Below are 27,003 nucleotides of genomic sequence, written 5' to 3' on the forward strand. Positions count from 1 at the left end.
CTAAGACAGCACCTTTTACAGTCCTCCAGGAGATAAGCAGACATTTCATTCACTGCCTGAAAAATGACCTGCGGTAAATAACAGGCACTTATTGAAGCACTTCCACCTTCTTCGTAATCTAGCTGCTTCAGCAGATGTAGAGTCCCTTAGAAGGTTCCCCTTACAAAGCATATTCCGATGTATTACAAGAGTTATTCTAATCATGCCATTAATACAGACCTTTTAGAGCCACAGCAGCCAAATCCACCCATAAAAATGAACCCCGATTCCCACCTCTTCCCTCCTCCTGCCTATGTTTCCGTGCCTGTGAGCATACATCACAGAGTGTGCAATGCTTTCTGTTACATCAGCTTGAAGTCACACTGCAACCAATTACAAGTGAATCTCTCTCATGAGTTTAGAGGCAAAAGAGTAAATGCCCCTCATCGGATTTGGTGGCTGGATTTTACTTCCCTGTGCATCTTCTTCAGCATGCCGAATTAGCTACTGCGCACCAGTGACTGAATGACGAGCTACCTCTTCCCCTCCTCTGGTTTCCCATCTCCACCCTTCCTCTCTCCACCTCCTCATAAAACTCCCACTAGGCTCAGATTAATGCGTCGAGGTGTGTCCCTGCAGCTGTTTACCAGCAGGAGCGTCTGGCGCATGCATGAGCTCCCATGCATAGCTCTTCTGGAGTTCTTGCCTTTGTGCATATGGAGTATGCTGGAAAATTATTAATAGCAATTATTGCCATTAAGTTATTTGTAGCAATGTTGGAGAGGTTAATATTATTTAACCAAATTTCTTTGAATTCAGAATCTTGGACCTACAGCTTCCAAGTTCGGTTGCATCCTTACTTTTTATTGGACTTAGTGAAAAATAAGTTATGAAGCTCTAGATGGGGTAAATTGAACCTGTCGGCAGCCCAGGAGGCTGCCGCTGCACCCCAGCTCGTGGGGTGCGGGCTCCTGGGACCGGGATCTGACCGGGACCCTGCCGCCGGGGCCGGGGCCGGGGCGAGGCGGCGCGGCGGGGGGCCCGCTGGCGGGGCAGGGCTGGGGCGATGCCCGGTACGGCGGGAGCCCCGAGGCGGGGCGGAAGGCCGGCGCAGGGCGGCGGGGCAGGGGCGGGGAGCCCCCGGCTGCGGCGGGGCGGTGCTGGCCGGGGATCGCCGTCTGGCGGCGGCGGCGGCGCCCGCCCGGGGGCAGAGGACGGAGGGAGCCGGGTCGGGGCCGCCTTCCCCAGGCACGTCCCCCGGCTCCACGCGGAGCTCCTCGGGGGGTGTGTGAGCAGGCGGGGGCGGCCCCGGGGCCGAGCGGGGAGCCGGGAGCGGGGCTCCGGCCCCAAACCGCCGGGGATCCCCGCTGCGGAGGAGCGGTGCCGGCCGCCCCCACCCAGACAGGCCCGCCGGGAGGCTCAAAATGCCCCCCTTCGGGGAAGATGAAGTTTAGTTTGCGAGAATAAGCAGCGCGAGGTTCGATGACGGCCTTACTTTGCCGTCACCGACATCACGTAAATCGAATCAACGGCAAAACGAAGGGACTCTGGGTCGGAGCGCTCGGCTCCGTGTGGTGCGTTCTGCAACAGCAGAATACAGCGAAACAAATTAACTCATTTGTGCTAGACAAATGAACGTTCCTATAAAACTGCTAGCAACAATGAGGTGTTCTAAGCCGTTATTTGTCAGAAAGCTATTGCAGCCTTCGTAGGGAAATGCTCTCCTTTTAAAACAAGTAGAATAAAGTATTTTGGATGATGAAAAAGAGCAAGTAGGCCTCCAACAATAATGCTGTTCATTTTTGTTTTCGTGTTGAATAACCCTGCGATATGCAGCTCAGGCCACCAATGGTAACTGGCCAATTCCACGCTCTTTTCTTTGGCTCAGTTCGTATGTTTTTCCTTGGGGTTTTGGGCTTTGCTATTTATGGAAATGAAGCCTTGCATTTCAGCTGTGAGAGGTTAATCTTTTCTGTTACAACCAGTTCAGGCCTGTAACACCTTAGGTAATTCTCTTATTGCAGAAATCCCATGCTAAGAAAATAAACTGCAAAAAGTAAACATATTTGTTCCGTGTAAGAAGTCGTGACTGATGGGCTAATTATCATTTCACTTTTCCATCAATATTTTCCTTTTAATAACCTTTAATCTGTGACTAAATACGGAGTTGTGCTTTCAATCTTTCATAACAACCCTCACGTTTCAGAAACCAACTGAACTTTTCAAATTAAAACATAACAGTGATTCTACCTTTGTTGTTATCCAAGTGTTTATACATTTGTTACGTATTAAAAACAGACTTGCAATATGTGCACGTTTTAGCTGCCCTGATGCAGTTTTAAATGATCAGACAACTACATTTCTGCTACATTTTGGGCATTCTGGGCGTCACAGTGGGTGATTCTACTGGTACCCAAAGCTTTTTTTCACCTTCGTGCTGCGTGTAAGAGCATCAAACAGGAAGATCTCCTCCAAAAGTCATTCTACACCGGTTTTTATATCTTCTCTGTTTTCTTAAGGATTACCCTTGAAGCTGTGGCTTTTTTGTTTCAGATTCCGCTCTTTGGTTTCAAAGTGAACGCAATCCACATGTATGATGTAGAAGCCCTTGGAAAAAATTTTAGCATTACCTGGTGCCTGGTGTCAGAGTACTTTGAAAAGACAATTTTTCTTTGCAATGTACACATTTACTGTGATTACAGTGGTCTCGCGTGTTGCTGGAATTATTGAGATCTCATGTAGAAGGCTATGTTTCTTAAAAACTCGGTGATGTCAATCACCCCTAGTCATTTATCACCCTGTCCGCCTGCAGTTCTCTTACAATGATTTCAAGCTATAACAAAAAACATCTCCTCTCCTCCATGAAGTGTTGCAGAAGAGAACCACACTCATGATTACTGCTGCAGAGTAGCCACCTGACGCTTATTGCTCACCTTTTTGTGAATTCCACCCCATTTTGTGAATAATCTTTGTTTCCATGTAAAGACAAAAGGCAATAAGATTCCCAAGAGCAACACATTTTCATGACCTGCCACATACCTCCAGAGCAGTGTCTGTGTGTGAGGAGGAGTTTACCTGTATATCTATTTTCATTCACAGCTCTTCTGAACACATGCAACTGGAGTGAGTAAGGTTACAGACCTGCCAAGAAAAACTATTCCAATTTCTTAGATGTTCCTATGGCTTGAGAGTTAAGCAGTGACGGCGGATAATCTCTGGGTACCAGAAAGTGTTCAAACATTTTCCCAAGCAGTGCTACTGTTGCAGCCTGCATCTCAGACCTGCATCTTAGGCTGTGGTGATGACATATCCATCAGTATCAACCTTGCAGCAGCCCAGCTAATGTCATCTGCTAGCTGTGAATCTCCTTTTAAAAGTGAAAGACTAGCATAGTATTCTTTGTGCTGACTGGGCTGCCTTAGCCTCATAATGTTTTGGCTTAGGATATTATTACCAATTTTGTATGATCACATTTTGAAGGAGGGCTTTGTGACTTAGTTTTGTAGTAGAGGCTTAAAATTGTCAAAAGAAAATCTTGGGGAAAAGCCTCTTCTGGGTGCAGTCACGCCTTGATTTCAGCGAGAGTTTTGCCTGTGTGTGACTGTAGAATTGAGACCACAGAACTTTTTGCTGTGTCACGCCTAACTTCTTATTGCTCTGACTGAAGTCACTCGAATAACAGTTAAAAAGAAGTCTGCGTACTAAAATTGTTCAATGCAATAAGTGTATCTGGATAGTTTAGGTCTTGAACTTCATATAGGTATCAGATGTTAGCCGGTGTAACAGTTTCTTCTTAAGGACTAACAGACATCTTAAACTTAGAAGTGATTTAATTCCTGGTGCTGAAGTGAGGTACTGCAAAAAAAAACCAAACAGATTTCAGAACTGGAAAGAAAGATGGAGGTAGTTTCCCCTATAGAATATATACAAATAGCAATCACAACTATTAGCTATTTACCATTTGTTTTTCAAATACCCTCAATTTCTAGGAAAAGAAATGGAAGGTTTCTTCCTCTTTCATTATTTTCTACGGCTACTAAATGGAACAATTTCTGTTCTGAATCTCATTGAAACAAGAAACTCAGACTTATCACTACTTAACAGTGCTGCAGGAACCAGCAAAGTCAAAAGGAGTCTATCAGCATCTTTGGACACAGCTTGAGGCCTATAACACTGAGGGAAGAACATCTTTTTTTAAGTTTAACTTATGTGAAAAAAGCACAGTATAGGCAATATTCAGCATAAAAGCATAAAAAGTTGAGATCCTGGTGACAGTGTTTGGGACCTTTCAGGAATATTTGAAAAAAAATCTGGAAAATTTACTACAAAATCTTTGAGCACCAGCTGTTAGTTAAGCAGTCCCAAACAAAGTTGGATTATAAGAGCTTTGTAATCCTCACCCACAAAATTACTCCTCTTTACACATATGGAATTGATTTATTTAGTTGTCTTGGATTTGATTGCCTCCGGGCCACTTAAATCAAAGTGGGTCACAACTAGATGTGTGATTTTTTTAATAAGCTGATCAAGAACAAGATGATAAATTTAAATACTTCACTGTATTAAAGCATTAATGTTGTGCTATTGTTTCCCTATGGAAATAAATTATATGTTGTCTTAAATATATGTCCAGTCAACCCTATCAGATTTGTGCAACATTAAACTAGTAATTTGATATTTACAAGCATTACAAGAGGAATAAGAATCACTGTGCTAACTTCTCGTTTGCATCATATACCATGTGCTTTGGTCGATACACGCTTATTTTTTTGTTGTACACATCGGTACCCATCTGGAATTATTGTTTGCATTTTAAACTTGTAATCTCAGGTAAAAATATTTTTATTTAACAATAAAATACAATCTATATATTAATACTAAAAGGAAGAATTTACTTCCATGTGCTAGGTACAGTTGTAACCAATTGTACTCAAGTCACACTTAAACAGATGTTTGTATAATAATAATAAAATGGCTTCATCATGACCTTGTCAGTATTTTCCCTGGTGCTTAATATCTCCGTTGCTTGTTGTTCTTCTGTAGATTTCAAAGCACTTCAGAAAGGTCAGAGGAGTGCCAAACCCCCCAGCCCCTCAGTGGACCTCCCTGTTACTATAAAGAGCCTTGCAGAGCCAGGAGTGGCACGGGACTGCCTGAGGACCCCTGAGGGGCTCTAGGAGCTGGATTACCCACCACCTTGCCCTTGGTGGTCAAAATCTGGAATGTATCAAAACATGTTCTTCTTCCAAATCAGATACAATGCCCATTTTTTCTGTATTTCTTCTGAAATTAAAATTGTCAAATTCCTCAGTTTCAGTTTTTCATTTAAAAACAAGACATGTGTTATTGCCTTTTAGTGCAAATGTTTTTCTGTGACTGATTCCATCATTAGTTTCTGGAACATGTTGATGGAGATATTATGTCCACGTAAAGAAACCATTTCCCCATGGTTGTCAACACTTCCCTCTCCTGTATTTGCCATTTGTTTTCCTGGCACTCGTTGTATTCTCAGGTGTCTCTAAACTTTTCTCTCTGCTAGTCTTCCAAACTCCCACCACTTTTGTCCTCATCTACGTTGCTTTCTATCAGCTTCCTTCCACCCTTACTCCCTCTGAGATTTATAACATGCCTGCATGTGTTTTTCAGCGTTACACTGATTTTAACTCAAATGCTTAGCAAATATTTGAGATGATCCTGAAAGCATTTGTTGCCATTATGAACGGAATTACATAATACACTTGGGGATTCTTTGATTCAGTTCTATTTCTTTACACAGTGAACACGAAGTCCTGTCTCCCAGAACACAGTAGGTAGCATTTTTGTTGCTTACATCAGGATCACATTATAAGTGTTTCTTTGACTTTTTCATTGTTTTCCACTGTACTCTAGCCGCCTTATATTCACAGACACCACTCAAAGAAATCCCCAGCTCATACGTTTGCAGTCGGTTTTGTCTCTAGCCAGACATCATGCCCATTTCAGTTCTCGCTTAACAAGTCATAATTGTTCCTGCTATCTTCTTCAATGAAACGAGCTAAATACACCCAGTAAAGTGACATGATTACCTTTACATCAAAGGTATAGTTGCTCTGGGCCAGCCAACTTCTAGTACATCACCATCACATCCCAGTCCTATAACCACTCCTTGTTCTGTTCCTTTCTTGTCTTCCTTTCTTCTGTTCAGCCATCATTTTCCTTTCATTCTCTTTACAGCACTTTCCCATGATAGCAATGAGACAATGCAGCCACCTCTCCCAACATGTGCCTCCCTCCTTTCTTAATGCCCCGGAGCATTGACATTCTCCTGCCTTCCAGACGGCCATTTTGAGACCAGGAGGAAGTTTTGGCAACCAGGCCATTTAAAAGAAACTTTAAAAAGACATTTAACTGTGCTGTCAGAGCGAGAAGACGACAGACACTAAAATAATTTATATTGCAATTTGTTAGATCCATCTGAAACCATTTTGCTTCAGTGGTTCCCACTTCTTTTGCTGTTCTTATCCCCTCTCAGCAAAAAGAGAAATCCCTGGAGCTTCCTCTGAGAAAAAGTTCTCGCAGGATCACCACTTCCCAGATGTGTACGTCCCAAGGCTGGAGGGCTTCCAGATGGCTGCTAGGGAGCACCCCAGCCAGGTGAAGGGCCATTGACCAGCCCGCTGGTCACACCAGGCTGCTCCAGTGAGCGGCAGCGGGCCCAGGGGCAGAGGGCTCGAGGGCCGCCCGCGCCCCTGGGGAGCCACAGGGCAGCCCAAGGGGAAGGTTTTTCAGCCTGAAAAGGAGTTTTACATGCAGCTGTACCTCCCGGGGGAGGGTGCAAGGGAAGGGGCAGGGGGTGGCCGGGCAGGGCTGGGGCCCCGACACTATCCCCTGGCTGGGCCCGGGAGTTACCTAAAACATATATATTCTTCTTGGATGAAATGCAATAGCGCAGGAGTCGTTAGTAGTTAAGAAAGGATCACAGTTAGGAGTAGAAACTAACACCTGAGAATTTTAATAAGGTAGTAAATAATGCCTAGGCCAGATAGGAGGGTATTAGCAATGGATGCCTCACTAAGTGGAACGTCCTACACACTAACAGTGGAGACATCCTGCCACAAAGAAGGGTGTGAAGATAAGGGAAGGCCAGATGTGAAGACATCAGTTTAAAAAGGGAACACCTTGGCCCAGAAGGTGCTGAATAAAGTAATGCCCTCTCTTTAAAACACCCAGTGTTAAGGAGTTTTATTCCTGGTTTTCAGAGATACAGGGAAGTCCCGGCTGGCCCGAGGTCCCCAGGGCCCTCCGCACAGCGGCTGTAGGACGCTTTTCAAACACTAACGAGCCACGCAGGAGACAGGTGAAGCTGTACGGTCCCGCAGACGGGCAGACGGGCGGGCGGACAGACCGGTCATCCCGCCCGGCCGAGGCGGGTCGAAGCCCCCAGAAGCCGCCTGCTCCGTCTCCCGCCCCTCCCGTTCAGCAGGGGGCGCTCTTCCTGGGCGCACCGCCACCGGCAGCAGCCCACCGGCTCGCGCACCGCGCAGACGCTCCGGCGTGCCGTGCCGTGCCGGAAGCGGAAGCGGAAGCGGCCGGCCCCAGGCTCGGGAGCGAGAGCCGCCGTCGGCCGCCCGTTGTCGCCGCCTCCCCTCGGCTCGCCGCCCGCGCTATGGCGGCCACGGCGCTTCCCCCGCTGCCGCCGCAGTTCAAGAGCATCCAGCACCATCTGCGAACGGCGCAGGAGCTGGACAAGCGCGAGCCAGTGGTGGCGTATTATTGTGAGTGAGGCGGCCGCAGCCCCGCCCCGCCGGCCCCGAGCCCGGCCCGCCCCGCCGCTGTCCTTGTCTGGGGGCCGCCGCCGCCCCCCCGCCACCAGCCGCTGCACCGGGCGGGGCGCCCCTCCCTCCTTTCTGCCTGGTTGGGTCGCGCGAGCTGCCCGTCCGATGGGCGGGCGCGGGGGGTGAAGTCCCCCCCCGGGGCGGAACGGGGTGCTCACGGCTTGCTCCCTCGCTGCCGCCGCTCCAGCTGCCAGCCCCAACCCGTCTTCCATGTCCTCGATTTTTGCAGACATAAGCCTCTTTGCAGTGGTAGTGGATATGCCAGCAGCCCAAAGGCGTGACTGTGCGCACGTGTGTAAAGTCAAGTCTGTGGGATAGTCCTAACAAGTATCGCAAAAAAGTAACGTTCGAGAGTCTTTTCGGAGTTTTTCTCCTGCTGAAAAGACCTCCTTCTTTCTGTCCTGTCTCTGAGTAAGCAGTTTGGGCTGAGAGTCTTTATTTCTCTTAATAGTGTCCATGTTATTTTCTCTGAGGCTTTGTCACTTCTTCAGGGCGCTCTTAAGAGGGAGAGTGGGTTGCTCTTCTATTGCTTGTTTCACTGGAATGAATATAGCAAAAATAATTTACTGCAAATCTTTCAAATGAACATGTAGATTTTCCAAGCTAACGTATGGCTTCTAAGCTAATTGTTGTCAGGGTGGTCAGTGAGCCCTTCTAAAAGGGTTTCCACAGTTAATTGAGAAACGGAAGCCTGTTGTTAGTAGTCTAAAATTCCTGTCACAGTTAATCACCACACTTGGAAAATTTTGTGGACTAGCAGATCACCAGAAGTGTGCATTTATGTTGTTTGTATTTTTCTTGAGATGTGGGGAGGTCATTTGGGTGGTTTACTTGTCAATAGCTTGTCTTCAGAAAGAGTTAAATGATAAAGAGAATTAGAACTGGTACTTTCATTTGTAATGCAATCATAAGTTTAGAAGGATGAACTCATGAAAGTCAGGCTTCAGAAAGCTCTGATAAAACTCTCAGCTCAGTGTCAGAAGAATAATTTTAATGTGTTTTATGTGTTATGCAGGAATACAGTGCTAATGTGGAAAAGTGCCACCAGAGAAGCGACACAGCCACATATTAGAACACTCAGTGTTCTCAATAGTACTTGCTTTTTTTTACTGGAAAAATACAGGACAAATACTTTGATGGCAGGAAGCACCAGCTGGGTCAAGTGGCACTTTTTGTTTTGTTTTGTTTTTCTCTATTTCTTTGGGGTTTCTTATCAAATATAACACCCTGTCTGACTATGCAATAAAAATATTAGCATTTACTGTAGGTAACAAAATACAAATCTATTTTTATTTTAGACCAGAAGTGTTTAGGTGGCAATCTGTATTTTTCAGAATGTCTTTTCCATTCTGAAACTTAATGTAAGTCTCAGTGTACAGGAAAAGAAATAACTGTGTTGAATAATTAGCATTTTATGTAAAGTGCTTTGCCTTGTCTGTCCTAGGTACCCTAAAAATTTGCATATCTTATTTTTTCATTTGAGTGCTTTAGCACATCTGATTCATTATTGAGTATAGTATAGTCTATATTCTAGAGACATCTTTCTCATTACATTATTACACAAAGTGAAAAGCAGTGATACCTGTTTTTCAAGGCAGGTCTTCTTGCTTGGATCCTTTGTTCTTTTCAGTACACAAAGGAGAAGAATTAATTTTCACCAGTCTTCCACTGATGGCACTTATTTCCTCATATGGTTGATGAGTTTGTCTGTATTGACTAAAATGCAAAATTCCTGATTCGTAGGATTTTTTTTTTGTTATTTTAATTCTGGCTTTGAAGGGGAAAATAAGGATTATGAACTATTAATTTTGAACGTTGTGGGTTTGGAACAATTATGTGGAATCCCGAAGTATTAATTATTAATATTGCTGCTGTCAAAAAGATCTACTACATATCCGTCCAGCATGCTATGAATAGTAAAGGATTTCCTAAAAAGGTAGGCTTTTTAAAAGTGTAAGTCTGGGTATACAAAAAATTTTCAAGACGCTTTTCAGATAAACTCCACAGATTTTACGTGGAGTTAATGCAACGTTCCTCATTAGATGCTTCACTGAAAAAAACTGAACATCTCTGTAGAGTCTTTGGAATGTGTTTCAGAGGAGCTCTATACATTTGCTGTAATGTATTGTGTGGAAGGAATAGCGTGAGGAGAGCTTGGTGTCTGCTGGAACATGTGGTGGTGTCCCCTGAGCTGGTGCTGCTCCGCCAGCCTTGTTTGCAGGCGTGCCTGGCACTGTGCACCTCCTGGGTCCGGGAGGGTGGTGTGGTGCAGCAGCCAGCCGAGGGGACCCTGCTGTGAAAGGTCATGTGATGGGACAGTGCTGCGTGTTTTGTCACAAGGCTGCTTGTGCAGTCAGTGTGTGAGGGGGAACATCTGAATTTTGGTCATATGATGGATGTAACTGTCAGTCCAAGCTTTGGAATGTTGCCAGGAGCGGCTCATCCCTAGCCAAAAGCTTTGGTCCTAATATTAATGTTTCCATGGCACAGTAGTTTTCCGTATGGACATATGTTTGCTAGGTTTTGATTTATGTGCATTTTAGTTCAATTCCACTTGTATATTTCTGATAACAAGAGCTGCTACACAAACTAATTTCAATATCAGAAGCAAGTGAACTCTGGTAAGATGCTTGTGACCTAAAATATTACTTTCTGTAGCTCAGCAATAAAATTGTCAGGAGCAACTATTTACTGCTCATATTATTATTTTTGTCTCTCATCAGCATCCACTTCTGCCAGAAATTCCCGTGCTTCGAAAGCCAGGAATCTGAATGGCAGTTACAGATTTTATTTGTGTTCACCATTTTAATATTTTTTCTTTTTATGTTTTTTTGGGTATAGTTCATTTGAAGCATTAAACTAGCATAAACCAGCACTGCCACCTAAAGATGATACTGTAGTTCTTTTCTGGACTCTCATTTCCAACCCTAACGTGCTTCAGAAGCAAACACTGATATAATTGTATGATGAAAAACAATAAGCTGTTTTTCAGCCAGGCCAATTCACTACCGCTTAAACAGCTATGCTTCCACATGAAGACAAGGAACAAGACACAGTGACTTGGGGAGAAGACAGGAGTCCTACTTTTTTTATATTGCTGGCATATGTTGATTTAAGCAAACAGTAATTTGATGAACATTAATCTCTGTTTTACACAATATGGATAGTTACAGCAGGGATGATTTGTATTTTTCAATGGCCACATAATTCTCCACGTGAAAAATAAAAGGTTGAAGAACAACATTGATGCATTTGTGCACCATAACATGTCACAGATGCTTTTTGTTGTGGTATTTGCTAGAAACATTGCAAAATGTTTTTATTTCCGGTAGTCCTGTGTATTCCTTAAAAAGCCTTCATGCTTAGCTCAATTTTTTACGTATTCAAATTCAAAGTAGCATGTGATCAGTAGCTTTGTATGTTGTTTGTAAACTGTTACTATCAGTGGCTAGGGCTAGAAAAAGTAGATGGACATAATTGAGTAGATAACATGATTGATTGAAGCAATAAAATATGTATTTGCTTCTGCCAGTATGTACTGTAAATTTACGTGGTTGTAAAGTTTGTTATACTCAGAACATAGCCTGCGGAGAAATAAAGAAACCAACCTTATTTAAGTTGTACAGGATGTGATCTCACAAAGTAATTATCCTTTTAAAGACATTAAATGCTTTATGGTTTACGTAGGTGTTCAGCACCGCAGTAATATAGCACCTTCTTTTAAAATGCTTGTCTCCCCATATGATACTTTCACATTTTTATATTATTTTGTTAATCACTGTCATTAAGTATTTCAGGTTCAGTAAAGGTCAGCTGATTCGATAGGTCTAAGGGAATACCAGTAAAGGATGCTACACCAATTGCCTAGCAAAAGGAAAATAAGTGATTAGTTGTCAATAATTTTCTTATTTTAAAAACTTACATGAGTGACTGACTACTTTGAGATGTTGTTCTGCAAACACAAGGAGGCAGGCTTCGATAAAAAATCTGTGGCCTGTGTAATAACTAAATTATATTTCTAACTGTGCCATAGGCAGTTTGACTCAGAAGCTAGTTTTTTAAAAATTGCAAGGTTTGAGAGGTGGATTTCTCTTCTGAAAACTTATGTTTTAGTGTTTAAAGCAAGATTTTCCTTAATAGCTGTTGTTTCAGCCTTTCAGTGGTCGTGTTAAGCTCTCTTCAAAGATGATTGGTAGTTTATTTTATACTTCTGTACTTACTGGTCATTGATGTTCTAATTCAAAAGTATTGAGAGAGTGCCAGTAAACTGCCAGAAAAGCATTAATGTTTCATGATATATAACTTGTAACACACAACAGCGTTTGGATATCCAGTGAATGCAACATGAAATAATAGTCTAGTAATTTTGGAAAAGCAGGGCTGTGATGGTTTTTGCTCTACAGACTGCAAAACATCAGAAAACGTTTGTGTGAGATCAATAGACTTGATGTATTTAAAAAAGGTGTGAAGAAAATCTCCTACAATTCTCAAATTCTTGAGATAGGAAAACACCAGAGAATCCTTCCAAAGGACCTTACTTTTGCATTGATATTTATGTTTTTGCGGGATCAAGCAGGAGAGAAAAGGCAAAAGAAATGTTGTGGGTTTTTTTCACTAGTTGACAACTTCTTGAATCAAAAGTCACGCAGCTTTTAATGGAAATACCCATCTGTTAAATGTGACTGGCTTTTTACTTTCAAGTTTAGTCAGACATCCATGAAACAAGGTTCTCACTTCATACCAATTATAAGACTCTTTTTTTAATTAAAAAAAAAAAAAGAGGACAAAAAAAATAAAGTTTGTGGCCTGACTGAGAACTTGGGAAATATAGTTACTGTGTAATTTTACAACTAAATACTATTAATTTTTTTACTGATCCTTCCTCAAAGCAGAGGACTAATAACAGACAAATATTTTAATTGAGTTTTAAATTTAATCAACTTTTTATTGTATCTTGGTGCATTTTGAATGACTGATTTTGAAGATGCGTGTAATTCAGAAGTATTCAAGGAAATAAAAGTAACTGGTGTTTGCTGTATCTCACTGCAGAGGTTCTGCACATACTGACTTCATTTCACTAGGTCATTGTAGAATTGAAATGCGTAAAATCATGTTCTTACAACATTCCTTATCTACTAAGATCAAATTCTTGAGCTTTCCAGTTTAAACATCCATTTATTGTAACAGTTTTGTATAATCCATTTATAAAAGTACATTTTCCATAATCTCATATTGCTGGTGGCAGAAACAGTTTTATGTGCTATTAATACTACAAATTATTTAAAGCTTATTATTAGAGATTACATATTGAAGACTAGATCTTATCTGTTCCTTACTCAGGATAAGTTAATTGAAATGGTCAAATATTTAAGTAGATATCCATTTCATAGTGCACTGTGGGACTTGTTTTGATTGTACTATGAGTATAAACTAAAAATATTTCTCAATTTCTTTATTTTTCCCTGTGCGTTCTATTTTTTCTGTCTTCAGTCTTAGCTTGTTTGCTCTGATTTCTTTCAAAGATTTGTAAGTGGGAAAACTATGCTCTTAAAACTCTGGTTTGTCTGTGGAGACAGAAAAACAGTGAGAAGCGATTGGAATAACAAAGATAAATACATAAACCTCCACAGTCCTCAAAGCAAACTTTGGGCAGAAGCAAAAATTAAAGATTATGTTAACTGTTGTATAGTATTTTTGGTACTTGCTTTGATTACATAGGTAATATTTAAAATAATCTGCTCTGACAGAGATAGGAATGAGAACACAAAATAGAACAAGCGTGCTTTAGAGATTGAAACTTTACTTCTGAGGTATGTGTATTTGTATAAAACTCCTAAAGTTCAATTGTATGGTGTAAATATACTAACATGCATTTTTTCCACCATGTAATTCACAGTTTTTTGGTGGATCTTTATTCAACCTGAAACTCTGGAAATAGAATCAAGATCTGTTTTTTCCTGCCTGAAGTTTGCTGCTACTTCTGAAGAAGGGATGCATCAATATCAGCATTCTAATTTGCAGAATCACAGAATCATTGAGGCTGAAGGGAACTTTTTATGTCACCTAGTCCAATCCCCTGCTCAAAGCATGGTCAGGACTCTGTCCAGGCAGGTTTTGAATGTCCCCAAGGATGGAGACTCCACAGCTGCTGGGAGCAACCTGTACCAGAGTGCAATTATCCTCACAGTAGAAGATTTTTCTTATGTTTAAAGGGGATATCCTGTATTTAATTTTGTGCCCATTGCCTCTTGTCCTGTCAGTGGACATCACTGAGAAGGGTCTGGCTTTGTCTTCACTCCCTGCTGTCCCCCTTCCCACATCAGGTATTTGTGCACATTGGTAAGATCCTCTGAGCCTTCTCTTTTCAAGACTAAAGTTCTAGCTCTCTGCCTCTCCCGCTGTGACAGATGTTCCTAGCCCTTCGTCATCTTTGTGGCCTTTCCCATGTCTCTTATGCTGGGAGCCTGGAACTGGACCCAGCACTTCTAGTGTGTCACACAAGTGCTGAGTAGAAAGGAAAGATCACCTCCCTCAACCTGCTGGCAATGTTCTCCTCATGCAGCCCTGGATGCTGTTAGCAATTAAGATGAGGCGTGCACTTTGGAAACTTATCTCATGGTCATACCCATCTAGGGTGCTTTATTTCACCTCGCAGAATAGTTTGAGAACACAAAAGAGGTTTCTTCCAGTTTAAACTAAGCTGGAGGGCATTCCACAGGAGTGTTTCAGATTTGTGCTCTAATCACTACAAGCTGTTTTATCTGCATGACTTGACCATAAATAATCCAAAGTAGCTGCCTTCTGCAACTTTTGATTTCTTGAGATCTCAATTACTATAAATCCTACAGTAAGGTAGTTTTTCTGTTTTAATTAGAAATATTTTATTTTCTTTATTACACTTTAGAGACAAGCTTTGAAAAATACTGATAGTTTAAAAAATTGTGCAAAAGCTTAGAAACCTGTGAATTCCACATATAAATCTCATGCTCAAATTTTGCGAGACCAGAATTGGTCCATAAACCACACTGAAGAATGGCAGTGTAGAATACTGAGTGATTTCCTAAGATTCATGATAGATATTATTATATTACTTGTTTCGTCATCTAACCTTAATAATTACCACACTTGTTTATAATTGCATATTTTGTTTCACCTATTTAGTTTGTTTACAAGTTGCTATTCTTCCAATAACAGTGAATTCTAATGTAACTTACTGTAACTTGCAGTAATTTTATGTAAGAGACATTTTACTGGAGATAGTTTCGTCTTGACAAAGTTTGTCTAGCGTGAAACCTAACCTTGAAATATATTGTTACCGGTCCATTTTCCTCTGTAGGATTTAGAAAACTAAGAAAGAATCTGAGGGGAAGAGGGGGGTCATGATACTATCCTTTTTTTTGAGTTTCTTAATTAAATTTGTGTGTAGTCTTCTTTCCCCCCACTTCTGTTTCAGCAATTTTTTTTCTTGCATTTCTCCTTAAACCAATTTTACTTGAAAATTAATATTTAAAAGTAATTTGTTTTCTCTAGAATGCTTCAGATTTTTAATTGATGCTGCCAGCCTAATATTTACCTTGTCTTTTGCCTATTTCCTTCAGCATCGTATAATGAAAAGGAGGTATCAGGCCCTTCAAAGTTTGTTTGTCAGGGCTCTTAAATCTATTTTAAAAAGTCTTTGAATTCAGACAACTTTGATCTAGCAATCTAGAAATGGCATATGTTTATGATCTGCATGCAGAAATTACATGAATGGAGTATGATACATTAATGTTCATGAAAGCAAGAATAATTAATGTTTGGGGTTTTCTTGCAGATGCATTCATTATGAAAGTACATTTGTGGCAGTTTCAGTGCAATCCGATTTAATGTTTTTGTGTCCCGTGCTTCCCACATTTGTATTCCAACTGTTGTCTTCCTGTACAGAAAGCAGTTAACAAATGTTTTTCTGTCAGTGGTTTGACAAAGGAGAGAGGAAGGTGTAGAACATGAATGAGCAATAAATTACAGCCTGAAAAAGCTTTCATCTCTTAATCAGAATCAAAATATGGCTAAAGTTTATGGCAATGTTTTTGTTACTGTTTAATGTCAATCTGTTACTATTAAATGTCAAAAATATTTCAGTTCCTAATAATTTTTTTCCTATACTGGAGAATTAAATACACATGGGGGAGAAGAACTGTAATCTTTTGATCCTGTTAGACCAGGAAAAAGAAAGATGGATAGTAGGACAGAACTTAGAAGACAGAATCAACCTATTGTGCATGCTTGCTGGCTGGAACTTTTGTTCTCCAGTATTTTTTCTTGGCACGGAGTTTAAAATGGGAGTGAGGGGAGTTTCAGTTGTAATCCAAACATAAATCTGGAATAACTTACTGTGTATTAGGAATGAATGCCTGGCACGTACTAAAGACAAAATACTCGCTCTGAAATTGTGCTGTGTATTAGCAAAGGGAAAATAACGTGGTATTACGTGACATAAATAAAAGCAGAAAAGTTTCTGTAAAGCTCACTGTATAATTCCTTCCAGCACACCCACACTTAGTATTTGCTGAACAAAGATTAAGGGCAACAAATCAAGACATAAATTTTGTAGTTGTCCTGGCTAAACATTTTTCTGAGAATGGTTACTTGCCAAGTCTTTATGAATGTGAAGATAAATGTCCTGTCTGCAAACTGAGAGCAAACCCTCTTTTAGTTAATAATTGGCAATATGGTTCTGTCTTCATGCATAAAAGATTACAAACAACTTTAGCTCTACTTGGGTAAATGTTAATTAATATTATATTAGCTCTGTGTAGCTTCCTTTACCTCCTTAGTGCTTTAATTTATGCATATACTACTGTTGTTGGCCACCCAAAAACCTTTTTCTGCTATTTGATTTGGGTAAAGGGGGCAAAAATATAGAGTGTATCTGTTATGAAGCCAAGTGCATAGAACAAGCTTAAAAAGAACTAGTAATTGCATTCATTTATTTGTTTCCAGGTATTCCAGATCTTCATCACAAATAGTGAAGAGAGATGGGAATTACAGGTCACTTAATTCCAAGATTGTCTACATTCTTCAAATACTTCGTTTAGGCTTTAAAAACTTGCAAACTTTTGCAGCTACAATGTATGGGTTTTAGTTGTCTTTTTGTATCTGAATTTTCAGCAGCTCGGCTTTTCACAGAGGAAATTTTTTATCAAAAGTTACCAAGCAAATGGCTCCTGTAAGTCTAGTTGTTTAGTTTTACAGTATATTACTGTGGTCATTAGGGACATGGACTTTATAATGAGTTTTCAATGGATAGAGAGAAGTTCTGAAGAGAAGAACTCTGAAATAAATTTGATGTAAATTGGCATCTCAAATGCGGTATTTTTAAAAGGTGGAATAATGCAATTGATATATGGAACACTAAGATAATTTCTTTCTGTGGTGCCATATCACTCAGGAGATTAAATTCTAGTTATTAGAAATTGAACCACTTGCATTAAAGCAAATTTTTTTGTGACTTAGCAAGCATGGTAGTAATAAATTCCACTGTTTTTGCAATATTACAGAAACCAGAACAGCTGTATCTAAAGGAATGTAAATAATTGCTCTGTTTTCTTTCAGATACGGGGGGGGAGGGAACTGAACTCATGTTACATTTGGCTTTCTCAGCAGAAATGTTGGAGGCAGTAAACTTTTGGCCTCTTGCTTATGAGTTCTTTGCCAATGAAATTACCTGTCAACATAAACATGAAAGACAGTTCTTCGAGCATTAATTGCCAGTTTAAAATTTCACTAATGATGTTAACACAGGAGAAGTGTGTTGCTTTTTGCTGCTGAAAATTCAGTAATGAAGTAAGTTTGCCCGTTCACTGCAAGTTAAACAGGAAAAGGACATAATAGATTTCCTTCACTGGATCAAAGCACATCTTTCAGTTACTATCATGTATCATTAACTTAAGTAATATTTATGTGATAAACTACATGTTTATCCCACATGTAAGAGACTTCTGACACTTCAATTAGCAAAGGTAGTAGTATCAAAACCCACACATTCTTACAGATAGACTTCATATAGAATACTTGGGACATTTCAGATTTAGAGCAGAGGGAAGGATGACAAAGATGCAGACATGGAAAAACTTGCTTTTGGTAAATTAAGATTCCTTGCCTTAGGAATAAGATGTTATAATAATACACAAAAATGCAGAGAGTTAAGACACTTTCTTGTTTTCTGTAATAAGGCAAGGGATTAGTTGTTGCTTTCAGCTTCACTCACATGTTGCTCTTCATTCAGATAATTTCAGAAGCAAAACTTTAAAACTTTAAAAGAATATTATTTTTATTTCAGTAGTGTCTGTAGAGGCAAATACCAAATTATTTCTCTTCATCCTATTCTGTTTCTGTCAGAGGAATTCTAGTTATTTCAGTTTTTCAAGTACTTCGCTTCCTGTCTGCTTGATATGTTTAATGATTGTTGATACACGTCGTCAACCCCCAAGCCCCACCTTTTACTATAGCGGGACAGTAAGGCAGTAAGTGTGCCTAAGCGTACTTAACATTTTGTTTGTCACTGGTGAATTTCAAACACTGGAGAGTATGCTTGCCTTCTGTATCTTCAGTTCATCAACTGAAACTGATGTTCCTGGAGGTTTTGAGTGGTAGGGAATGGATTGCATTTTCTGACCTGCAGGTTGCCTAGTTCATTACAATCAGGTTGTTTTATCAAAGGTATTTGAGTCAGGACTCCCTTTTAGTACTGAATTCCAAACATTGAAAGTTCTTAAACATTGCAGTCGACTCTCTTGTTAGCGTAACTTAAGTGTGCTTTGACCTTTTACTAGTTAATAAGGTCATGCCGGGAATCTCCTTTCCAATTTATATAGACATTGATGCAAATCAGAGTTTGATGGCTAGATGTGGTAAGTGTCTTGCATAGTCAGTCGTGTGGTACAGAGATGTAATTGCTGTGACAGGTGCAACACATTTAATCTTAGTTCAGGTGACATTGTTTGTCTGTAGGATATGTCCATTCTTAATATCTGTAGAGCTGCTGCTAGAGCACCTTTATGTTTTCTTGGCAGTCTGTGTATGCTTTGGATAATAGTCCTTCGATCCTGAATGACCTGAGGACTCTTGGGCACCTTGATCCCAGAGTCTTGTTAGCAAGAAAGTGGGGGTGGTATGGAACATTGCTTGATGTCACCCACAGTGTAAATTTATATGTAGACAAGAAAAACATGTTTATTATCTGTAACTGTTGTTCTTTGACCTGTGTTCTCTATGTGTTCGACTCACTTTTCTGCGTTTGTTTATTGGAATGCATGAAGGACTCTTCAAGTTTTTCCAGTCTCTGAAATCCTAAGAGGGAAGAGGACTGGCTTTTTAGGGCTGCCTACAAAGCATACAGATGACACAGTCCTGCAAATACACCCCTTTGGATATTGTTGAGGAAAAAAATTATCATGCTTTCATTCTTTAAATGGATGTATTTCCAGTGAATGTGAAAAAAAGCCACATATAGGTAACAGAAGAGTAACAGTTAAGCAGATAACAAATAAGCAGATCTTTTAATGATTAAACCGATCCTCAGGACTTAAGACATTTGCAAGATTTCCATTCATATGGAAACAGAGGTCTTTTTATGCAACTGAATTTTGGAAGAGATATGAAGGTGCACACTTCAGCAAGTAAGATAAACCTGTGTCCAGTAATGACCAAGGGTGTTCTGAATTTATGTCACCATAACTTATGTCAGTTTAAAATTAATTTACTTTCCTCTGAAAACATTGATACTTGCATCTGTCAAAAAGAAATAACTGATCTAGATGGCCCATAGGTCTAGTATCCATTGTGTTAATTTCCAAGTTTTCCGTGATTAAATCATACCATGAAATGTGTTCTGAGAAGCTTACAGTCAAGTATGTACTTAAAAATCAGTTTAATTGAAGACTGTAAGCATTAACTCATCATGTGAATGGGGTATTTTAATTGGCAGTAGACTTAAATTGAGTGCCTTAAATACACATCTCTATCTTTCTGTGTTTGGATTTCTTCGAAAGTAATTTCAGCTTTACATGTGCTGTTTTCATAATTTTTAGTATTAATGTTGGTTTCCTGAAGATAAATAAGGTGGGGTTAAGAGTACATATCGGTAATTAGCTTAATGTTAGTGTTGTCACTTGATGAAACCTACATAGCAATTTTTGTTAAAACTGCCATCTTTCATTTGTCGTGGTCAGTTGTAGTTTTCATAGCTTTTATTCATTCCTGAAGTTTCGCTCAGAGTAGACTTTTACTTAGTTGTTCTTCACTTAAAACTTGACTATGAAGGTGCTAGGTTGTTTTATAAATTGTGTATGTAGAAGTAGAGAGGTGCTGGAGGCCGCAAGGACTTTACTTACTTTGGGGGAGTCTATAAATGGTTGGGCAGCCCAACAGCTTTAACATTCAAAATTTTTTCATCTTTCCATTCCCAAATAAGGAGTCTACATTTCGTGTGGTTGGAATAATAAATTGTATATGAGAAGTGAAATACTACTTTTAAAATCCAGAAAACTGAGTTAAATTACGATGCTTACCAACAGAACCTAGGTAAGCTCGGTAGCGAGAGATCTGATTTTATTAGACAGACTGATAATAGATGGAAAAGGCAGACAAGACTTTGAGCATGTCATGCTCAAAATGAGGATATAATGATGTGCTTTTGTGCATATAATGCTTCTGCAGCAAACATCAGGATAAGTGCAGTTTGAAAACAACTGTGTTGTATTTGTGTTTACTGAGATAATTTGATGGGAAAACGCTATCTGTAGTGCGTGAAGAGATGCTTGGAAGGAGATGGTAAAGCTCTGAAGCAAGTAAGGATCACTTGCAGAGCTGAGTATCCTGTGGGAAGGAGGACATTGCGGTATGCCATAATAATTAGCTCATGATAATATTTGGTAGAGTTACAGCTTTTCTTTCTTAAGCTCTGCATCTGAAGGTGTTTTGTAGGACGCACTTGAGGGTCAGCAGTCAGGGTTAGTGACATGGGGGGTTTTTGTGAAAAATGTTCTGCATTTGGTTACTGAATGTTACTGTCAATTTGCCTTTCTCTATATGTTAATCCTAGTAAATAATAGTTTGTTGGTTTTACCCGCAATTTCCTGAAGCACATAAAGTCCTGCCATGTGCATATCTAAAATTCATAGGTTTTTGGTAGTAAAAAGATAATTTCAAATCAGAATATGTTAATCATTCATTTTCAAGATAATATGAAAAACTGGCAGCTTGACTTGCAGGGAAAGTTTAAAGTCTGTCTTGTCAGATTTAAAGATCAGGTTTGTCTTGTGTCTCTGGTGATATCTATGCGTATATATGGGTATAATAGATGCTTAATTCCACTTGTTGAAGTGGAGTTTTAAAGCTAGCTAGTTCCTGCTACACAAAGTTCCATTTTTGAGACATATCCATACACTCTATACATATATGTAAGTCATAGGAAAATTATTCATGTATAATTAGGGATAAAAATCAAGTTCCTGTTTTAGAGTGTTGCAAATGAGGATGGTGATTATTTGCAAAAGCACTTCATATTGCATCAGTGATACAAGCATCAGTCTAAAATCATCAGAAATAAAGAGAAAAATAAAGTATAAATCTTAGAAAAATATCTCCTAGCATCTCTGCAAGACTGAACATACCTAGATTTCACTGTCACTGCTCACTAGTACTGTAGTAGCACATTGTTAAACCCCAAGATGAGTTTGTCTTCCAGATGTGTTTGGGCAGGCATTGCTTTGTTTGCTTATGGGTTTTGCCTTAGATAATCACTTCTGGGGTTTTTTTTTGTGTTTTGTCTCCTTTAAAGGTCGTTTGTATGCAATGCAAACAGGGATGAAGATTGATAGTAAAACCCCAGAATGCCGTAAATTTTTATCCAAACTTATGGACCAGTTGGAAGCTGTAAGTAGAGTTTATTGCTCTTCTCTAAAATGATTCATGACGTTACTTTAATTTTTATTTAAGCTTGTGCAAGTACTACTTTCTCCTGTCATCAGTCATTGATGCAACTATTCTGTATGCAGGCATTCTGTGTGAATTTAAGTTGTATGTAATAACTTGGCAAAGGGATTGAAAGGAGATAAAGCTATATTTGTATGTTTATATGCATGCACAAACATAACTGACATTTCATACAGCAGACGTTTGCCACAAGGTTTTATCTAGGCAACATGAATTACAATTCTTTATTCATACATATTCTCATGAGAAATCGTATTTCATTACAAAATAAATGCAGGAGTTCTAGAAGACCTTTTTCATGGATTTACCTTTGATTCCTTGAAGTCTGAGACAGTTATTTCCACTGCTCTAGGACTGGCTAGCCTAGTTCTTGGTGCTTTTGAAATTTTTGACCTAAACCGTTGTACCCAGGGAGTTTTTTAGATCTTTCTCTGAAAGATAAAGATATTTCTGATCATATCCTCTGTTAGATATTGGGGATCTGATGCTGTGAATTTTTGTAAGCACAGTCTTATCTGTGTGGGTAAGAGATAGCTATGCCACAACTCTTGAGTGGACCCGACAATATTAAAAAGCAAGCAACCTGAAATAGAACAGACTTAAAGAAAGAAAGGTAAAGTCATTGTACAGATGATCGGTTTAAGTTCCAGGAGCTGTTTGTGTTCATATGCTGTAGTTTTCAATAGTCTCAAAGCTAGTAGTATGTGGATTTTAATGTCTAGGTGCTTATTTGGAAGCAGAAAATAACATTGAAAAATGAAGCAGTGGTTCTTTTTGTGTTCCGTGTTAATGATTCTATCCAAAATCTAGCCATAGCAATGCCTGAAAAGTTTGTGTGAAACTAGTGCAACAGCCCTCAATTCTTCAGAAAAAAAAAAAAGAAACGTGAACCATTTGTGTTTTATTCATACCTTGTGCTTCTTGCTACATTTTATCTCTGATTTTTTAGCAATGAAAAATCCAGTATGCAGTGACTTCTTGGTGTGTTATTTCATCAAATTTTAACGTCTATAATGGAACTGGTATTTATGCTCAAAAGGGAAGAGAGGTGGCAGGAGAGATGATATTAAAACTCCAAAAGATTTTCCTCTTCATTCCTTAAGAACTGTTAAAATTTATTCAGTCCCCTGTGGTGCTGCAGCAACTAATCTGTCTTCAGAGTTCAGTTACACCTTTTGTTTCAAATCTGGAAAGACCAGAAAAGCAGCAAAAACCCCATGGTTTCAACTTGCAGTTGCTGGTAAGATTGTCTGTGTGAGCTTAGGCTCAGGTATCGAAGTTCCTTCCACATAGCCAAGTTGTGGAAGGATAGAGAGAGCACTTGTAAGCAGATCTAATGCAGCATTTTGGGGGCTAGCAAGCTTGGGTATGTTGAGAAATTGGACCTTTGTAGCAATTCAGTAGCTGCCCTTATCCAGGAGGGGGCAAAAAGGGCTGCTGCAGGACTGTGCAAAATGTTTCTCACAGCTTTTCTGTGTGTTGCCACAATTGGTTATTTTAGACGTTAAGACAGAAGCTGGCAAACAATCCTGAACTTTATAGTAGCAAAGAATAAAAGTGTAGATGCATCTGGACATTACCAGATTGTTTTTTGCAAGAAACTTCATAATATTCCAAATATGTCAATTAATTAAGTACAGTGATTTTGTATCCAAAATGCATGTTTCGGTCAGAAATGCTTTTACATGTGATTGTGTTGGTTTGCTTTTCCCGTAGGTAACTGTTTCATTTAAATGATTTTAGTAAAATTAAACCAAACTTGCTTGATTTAAATTCAAATTATGAATCATCATTTAAAGCATCAGTACTGCTATACTGAATCACAGATTGTGTGAAGGGTCATTTCAAAAGCAAAAAACTTTAACTTTAGTATTTTTCAAAGCATATGTAACTGATTGTCATTTGTGCATTTGAAATCATCTCCATTGAACATCAGATCAAGTAGAGTAATAAGTTATTTTCTGAGCGTAATGTGTATATATAGGCTACTGAATTATATATATATAAACAAATAATTTTCTTCTTCAATTAACTTCAGTGTTTAATTTCAGTTACATACCTTGCAACTTACAAATTGGTACACTCGCAAGAAAAACAATTACACTTTGTAAAACGCAAAACTATGTGTTTGACAAAAGTCTTTAGATTTAAAGTTCTGTTTGGAAAGTTTACCTTTCACTACTGAAATCAAGTGACTTTTCTGGCAACATTTTATATCTTAAAAAGTTGGCAGCAATCTGAAAAATATGGAAATGCAGCCTGCAGGATTAAATTTTTTTTCACATGCACAGTGAAAAATAAGTGCCATTCAGAGATTGTTTTAAAATCTTTTTTTTGGCAAAATAAAGGCTGCAGGTTAGTATCATACAGTGTTCCTGTTTTTGTTCTCTAAGGATAACCTGAGATTTTCTTATGTGTGAACAGTAAGCCTATTCAGAAGCTGTAAATCCACCTGTTGTAACTGTTAGAGGGTTATTTGCTTTACTGATTTTTATGAGGAAACCTGAGGATTCTTGTACTCTAGCATCTTTGAAAAGAGGTCTTTGAATTGCAGTACACTGCTTACACTGAAAATTCCAGTAAATCTACAGGTCACTAGACTGGTCAAGGTAGGGCTCAGAGGCTTTGAAAGATATAATGAACTGCACTGAAATAAACTTACAAGAGAAAAGACACATGATCACTCTGAGCTACAGTACCTTTCTAAAGCATGCATTACTTTATCAATTGAACTGTGTTGAATCCTGACACAGGCTCCAGAGTGCTTTGTCTTTCAGATAGTAAGGGAAAAAATATCTGTAGCTGTTCTTTCACAATATTGTAGTAGCATTTTATTTTTAATGGTTTTTTTGTTTTGGTTTGTGTTTTTTTAAAGTATTTTGTGATTGAATATGGTGCTCAGAGCTACTTATTCGTAATATTTCTCCCTCCAAAAGAATGTGCTTTAACATGCTACTTTTAGCATCTGTTACGTTAGGAGCTGGAGATTTGTAAAATTATTAAAGTGTATGTTGTTTTTGTACTTGGCTTTGTCTAAATCAGCAGCTTCTTTTGAATTAGACTGCAGAATTGCTAGGGTCTAGCAAGGTAACAAATGTATTTCTTCTAACTTTTTTCAGATGAAAAAGCAATTTGGTGATAATGAAGCAATTACTCAGGAAATTGTTGGTTCTGCTCATGTGGAGAATTATGCTTTGAAAATGTTTTTGTATGCAGACAATGAAGACAGAGCGGGGCAATTTCATAAGTAGGTGAAAATCTTTGTTATCTGAATTAAGATACTGGTCAGGAAATTTGAATATCCAAACTCTTCAATTTGACTGGAAACATGAATTGTGCTTTAATGCATTTATTTCTCTTTCAGAAAACTTGTTACTTTGTTACTACTTGTATGTGTCTAACTTCACACATTAACTGGAATCCTCCTTCCTGTGTGCTTTAGGGGGTTGATCACCGACTGGCAAGCCTTTTAAAACCCCAGGCTAATATGGAGCTTGGCATCAAGCACACTATAGTTTTTACTGTCCAGTGATATTAAAATAGTTGTGATGATACATTATGTGGTTTGATTTACAACAATTACTAAAGCTTTGATGACTTTGCTAGGCTGTTTTCTAAGGTAATATAGGATGTCCTATGTCCTGTGTTGAACATTCCAAACTAGAAACTAAGCGCAGACCAGATGACCAGGTTTAAAAAATACTGAAAACTTTCTGTATAGTAGTCAGGAGACTAGCTAATATATTGCTAAATTTAAACATTGTGAAGTAATGTTAGATTAAAAGAAAAAAAATAGTGATGATTGGATTGAAATAAGCTAGTACGATCTAAAATGCCACCTCTAAAATGTGACCCTGAGAGACTGACACTACAAGTTAGAGAAATGTTTTCTTTTTTACAGAAATATGATAAAGTCCTTCTATACTGCAAGTCTCCTGATAGATGTTCTAACAGTATTTGGGGAGCTCTCTGAAGAGGTAAGTGTTAGGGATGTCAGCATATTATTTGATTGCTTTTCCTAGCACAGGTGCAAATTACTGTTTTAGTTCTGTAAAGTTGTATTTATAATATGTGAATATGTACTTCAGAGAATGTAGGTTCTAATCGTATAGTCAAATGCATGTTAGTTAATCATAAAGCATTGTGCTATTTCAAATAAATTATATGTGAAATATTAGATAACTGTTATCTGTTAGAAGATGCTTCATGACTTAAGTATCAGTTAGAAATGTAAAGTCTGATTATTACTGTAGGACACATAACATTACATTGAGCAAGTAGGAATGATTATAGGGGAAAATGATGCTAGGTTCCTGGCTTTTTCCACCTTCACTTCTTTCACCCTGCAAGCAAGAACTTTAGTGCTAGTAAGTGAGGTGGAATTGTGTACAGTTTTAGTTAGAACAGATATTTTGAGGTTTGCAACAAACCCCACTTTTAAAAGGTCATACATTATGTTTGAAGAATGTTAATTTACTTCATAAAAAATGGCTTGCTGTCAGGCCATTAGGACATGAATGTTTTAATTAAAAAAAATTATCCACTAAAGTAACTAACACAGTGCTCTTTATGGCAGGTAATTTTTTAATCAAACAAGCATTCCAGAATTGGCTGAAGAAGATCATGATTATTTTTATTAAGGCACACCAGAATAATCTCTTGGTCTGTTGTTTTAAAACAAACTTTTCTATTAGATGCATAGTCAGCTTCTCTGTTATTCATGCCCCACAGAAGAATTAATATCAGATATAGAGGAGCAGGTACTCTTGAAGTATTCATTGTTCTGAAAATTAAGTGAAGTTTCCTTGCTGAATTAACTGAATGAGGAGCTCATTTTGAAAATGTTATGGTGTAGCTGATAACTTCTGGAAAAGAAAAAAATTAGAGGAAACTCCTACTGACTCATGAAGACAAGTTTCAAATATTGTTAAAGGAAGGTTTAAATACCTGGAAAAATAAATAAGAAATAGCAATGATGCTGAACAATCTGAGACGAAAATCATCAAGTGCTGATCATGTAAGTGCTGAATATGCCTCAGGACACCTAAATCCACAGAGGTAATCTACAAATATTTTTTTAATCACATGCTTGAGTGTTTTAGGCTTCCATGCTTACACTAGTAAAAGTGCCTTAGAAACCAAAAGTTCTGCTGCTTTGCATGCCCGTAACAAGCCCGTGGTTGGGTTGGTCCCAAACTACTCCATGCCCTACTTGGAATTCACAGATTTGACA

The 27,003-nt window shown here is 38.9% G+C and overlaps 2 protein-coding genes across 5 annotated transcripts in view; both read left to right on the forward strand.

The window, feature by feature from the left end:
• The first annotated feature begins 1,809 nt into the window (after nt 1–1,809).
• Nucleotides 1,810–2,749, forward strand: GJE1 (gap junction protein epsilon 1). Its single transcript, XM_075089735.1, is given in 4 exon segments — nt 1,810–1,933; nt 1,936–1,987; nt 2,355–2,651; nt 2,653–2,749. Coding segments are annotated over 4 exon segments (570 nt in total).
• A 4,776-nt stretch (nt 2,750–7,525) lies between these two features.
• VTA1 (vesicle trafficking 1) overlaps nt 7,526–27,003 on the forward strand; it is a 44,838-nt gene continuing 25,360 nt past the window's right edge. For 2 of the 4 annotated variants that reach the window (XM_075087788.1, XM_075087790.1), the window contains exons 1-4: nt 7,532–7,733; nt 21,616–21,710; nt 24,890–25,017; nt 25,672–25,747. In XM_075087788.1, the coding sequence (XP_074943889.1) occupies nt 7,625–7,733; nt 21,616–21,710; nt 24,890–25,017; nt 25,672–25,747 (408 nt within the window). In that variant the 5' untranslated portion in view covers nt 7,532–7,624. Of the gene's footprint in view, nt 7,734–7,930; nt 8,205–21,615; nt 21,711–24,889; nt 25,018–25,671; nt 25,748–27,003 lie in introns of those variants that run through there. The other 2 variants (XM_075087787.1, XM_075087789.1) reach the window with 2 other exon arrangements.

Source organism: Phalacrocorax aristotelis, chromosome 3 (genome assembly GCF_949628215.1).
Source record: "Phalacrocorax aristotelis chromosome 3, bGulAri2.1, whole genome shotgun sequence".
Lineage (NCBI taxonomy): Eukaryota > Metazoa > Chordata > Aves > Suliformes > Phalacrocoracidae > Phalacrocorax > Phalacrocorax aristotelis.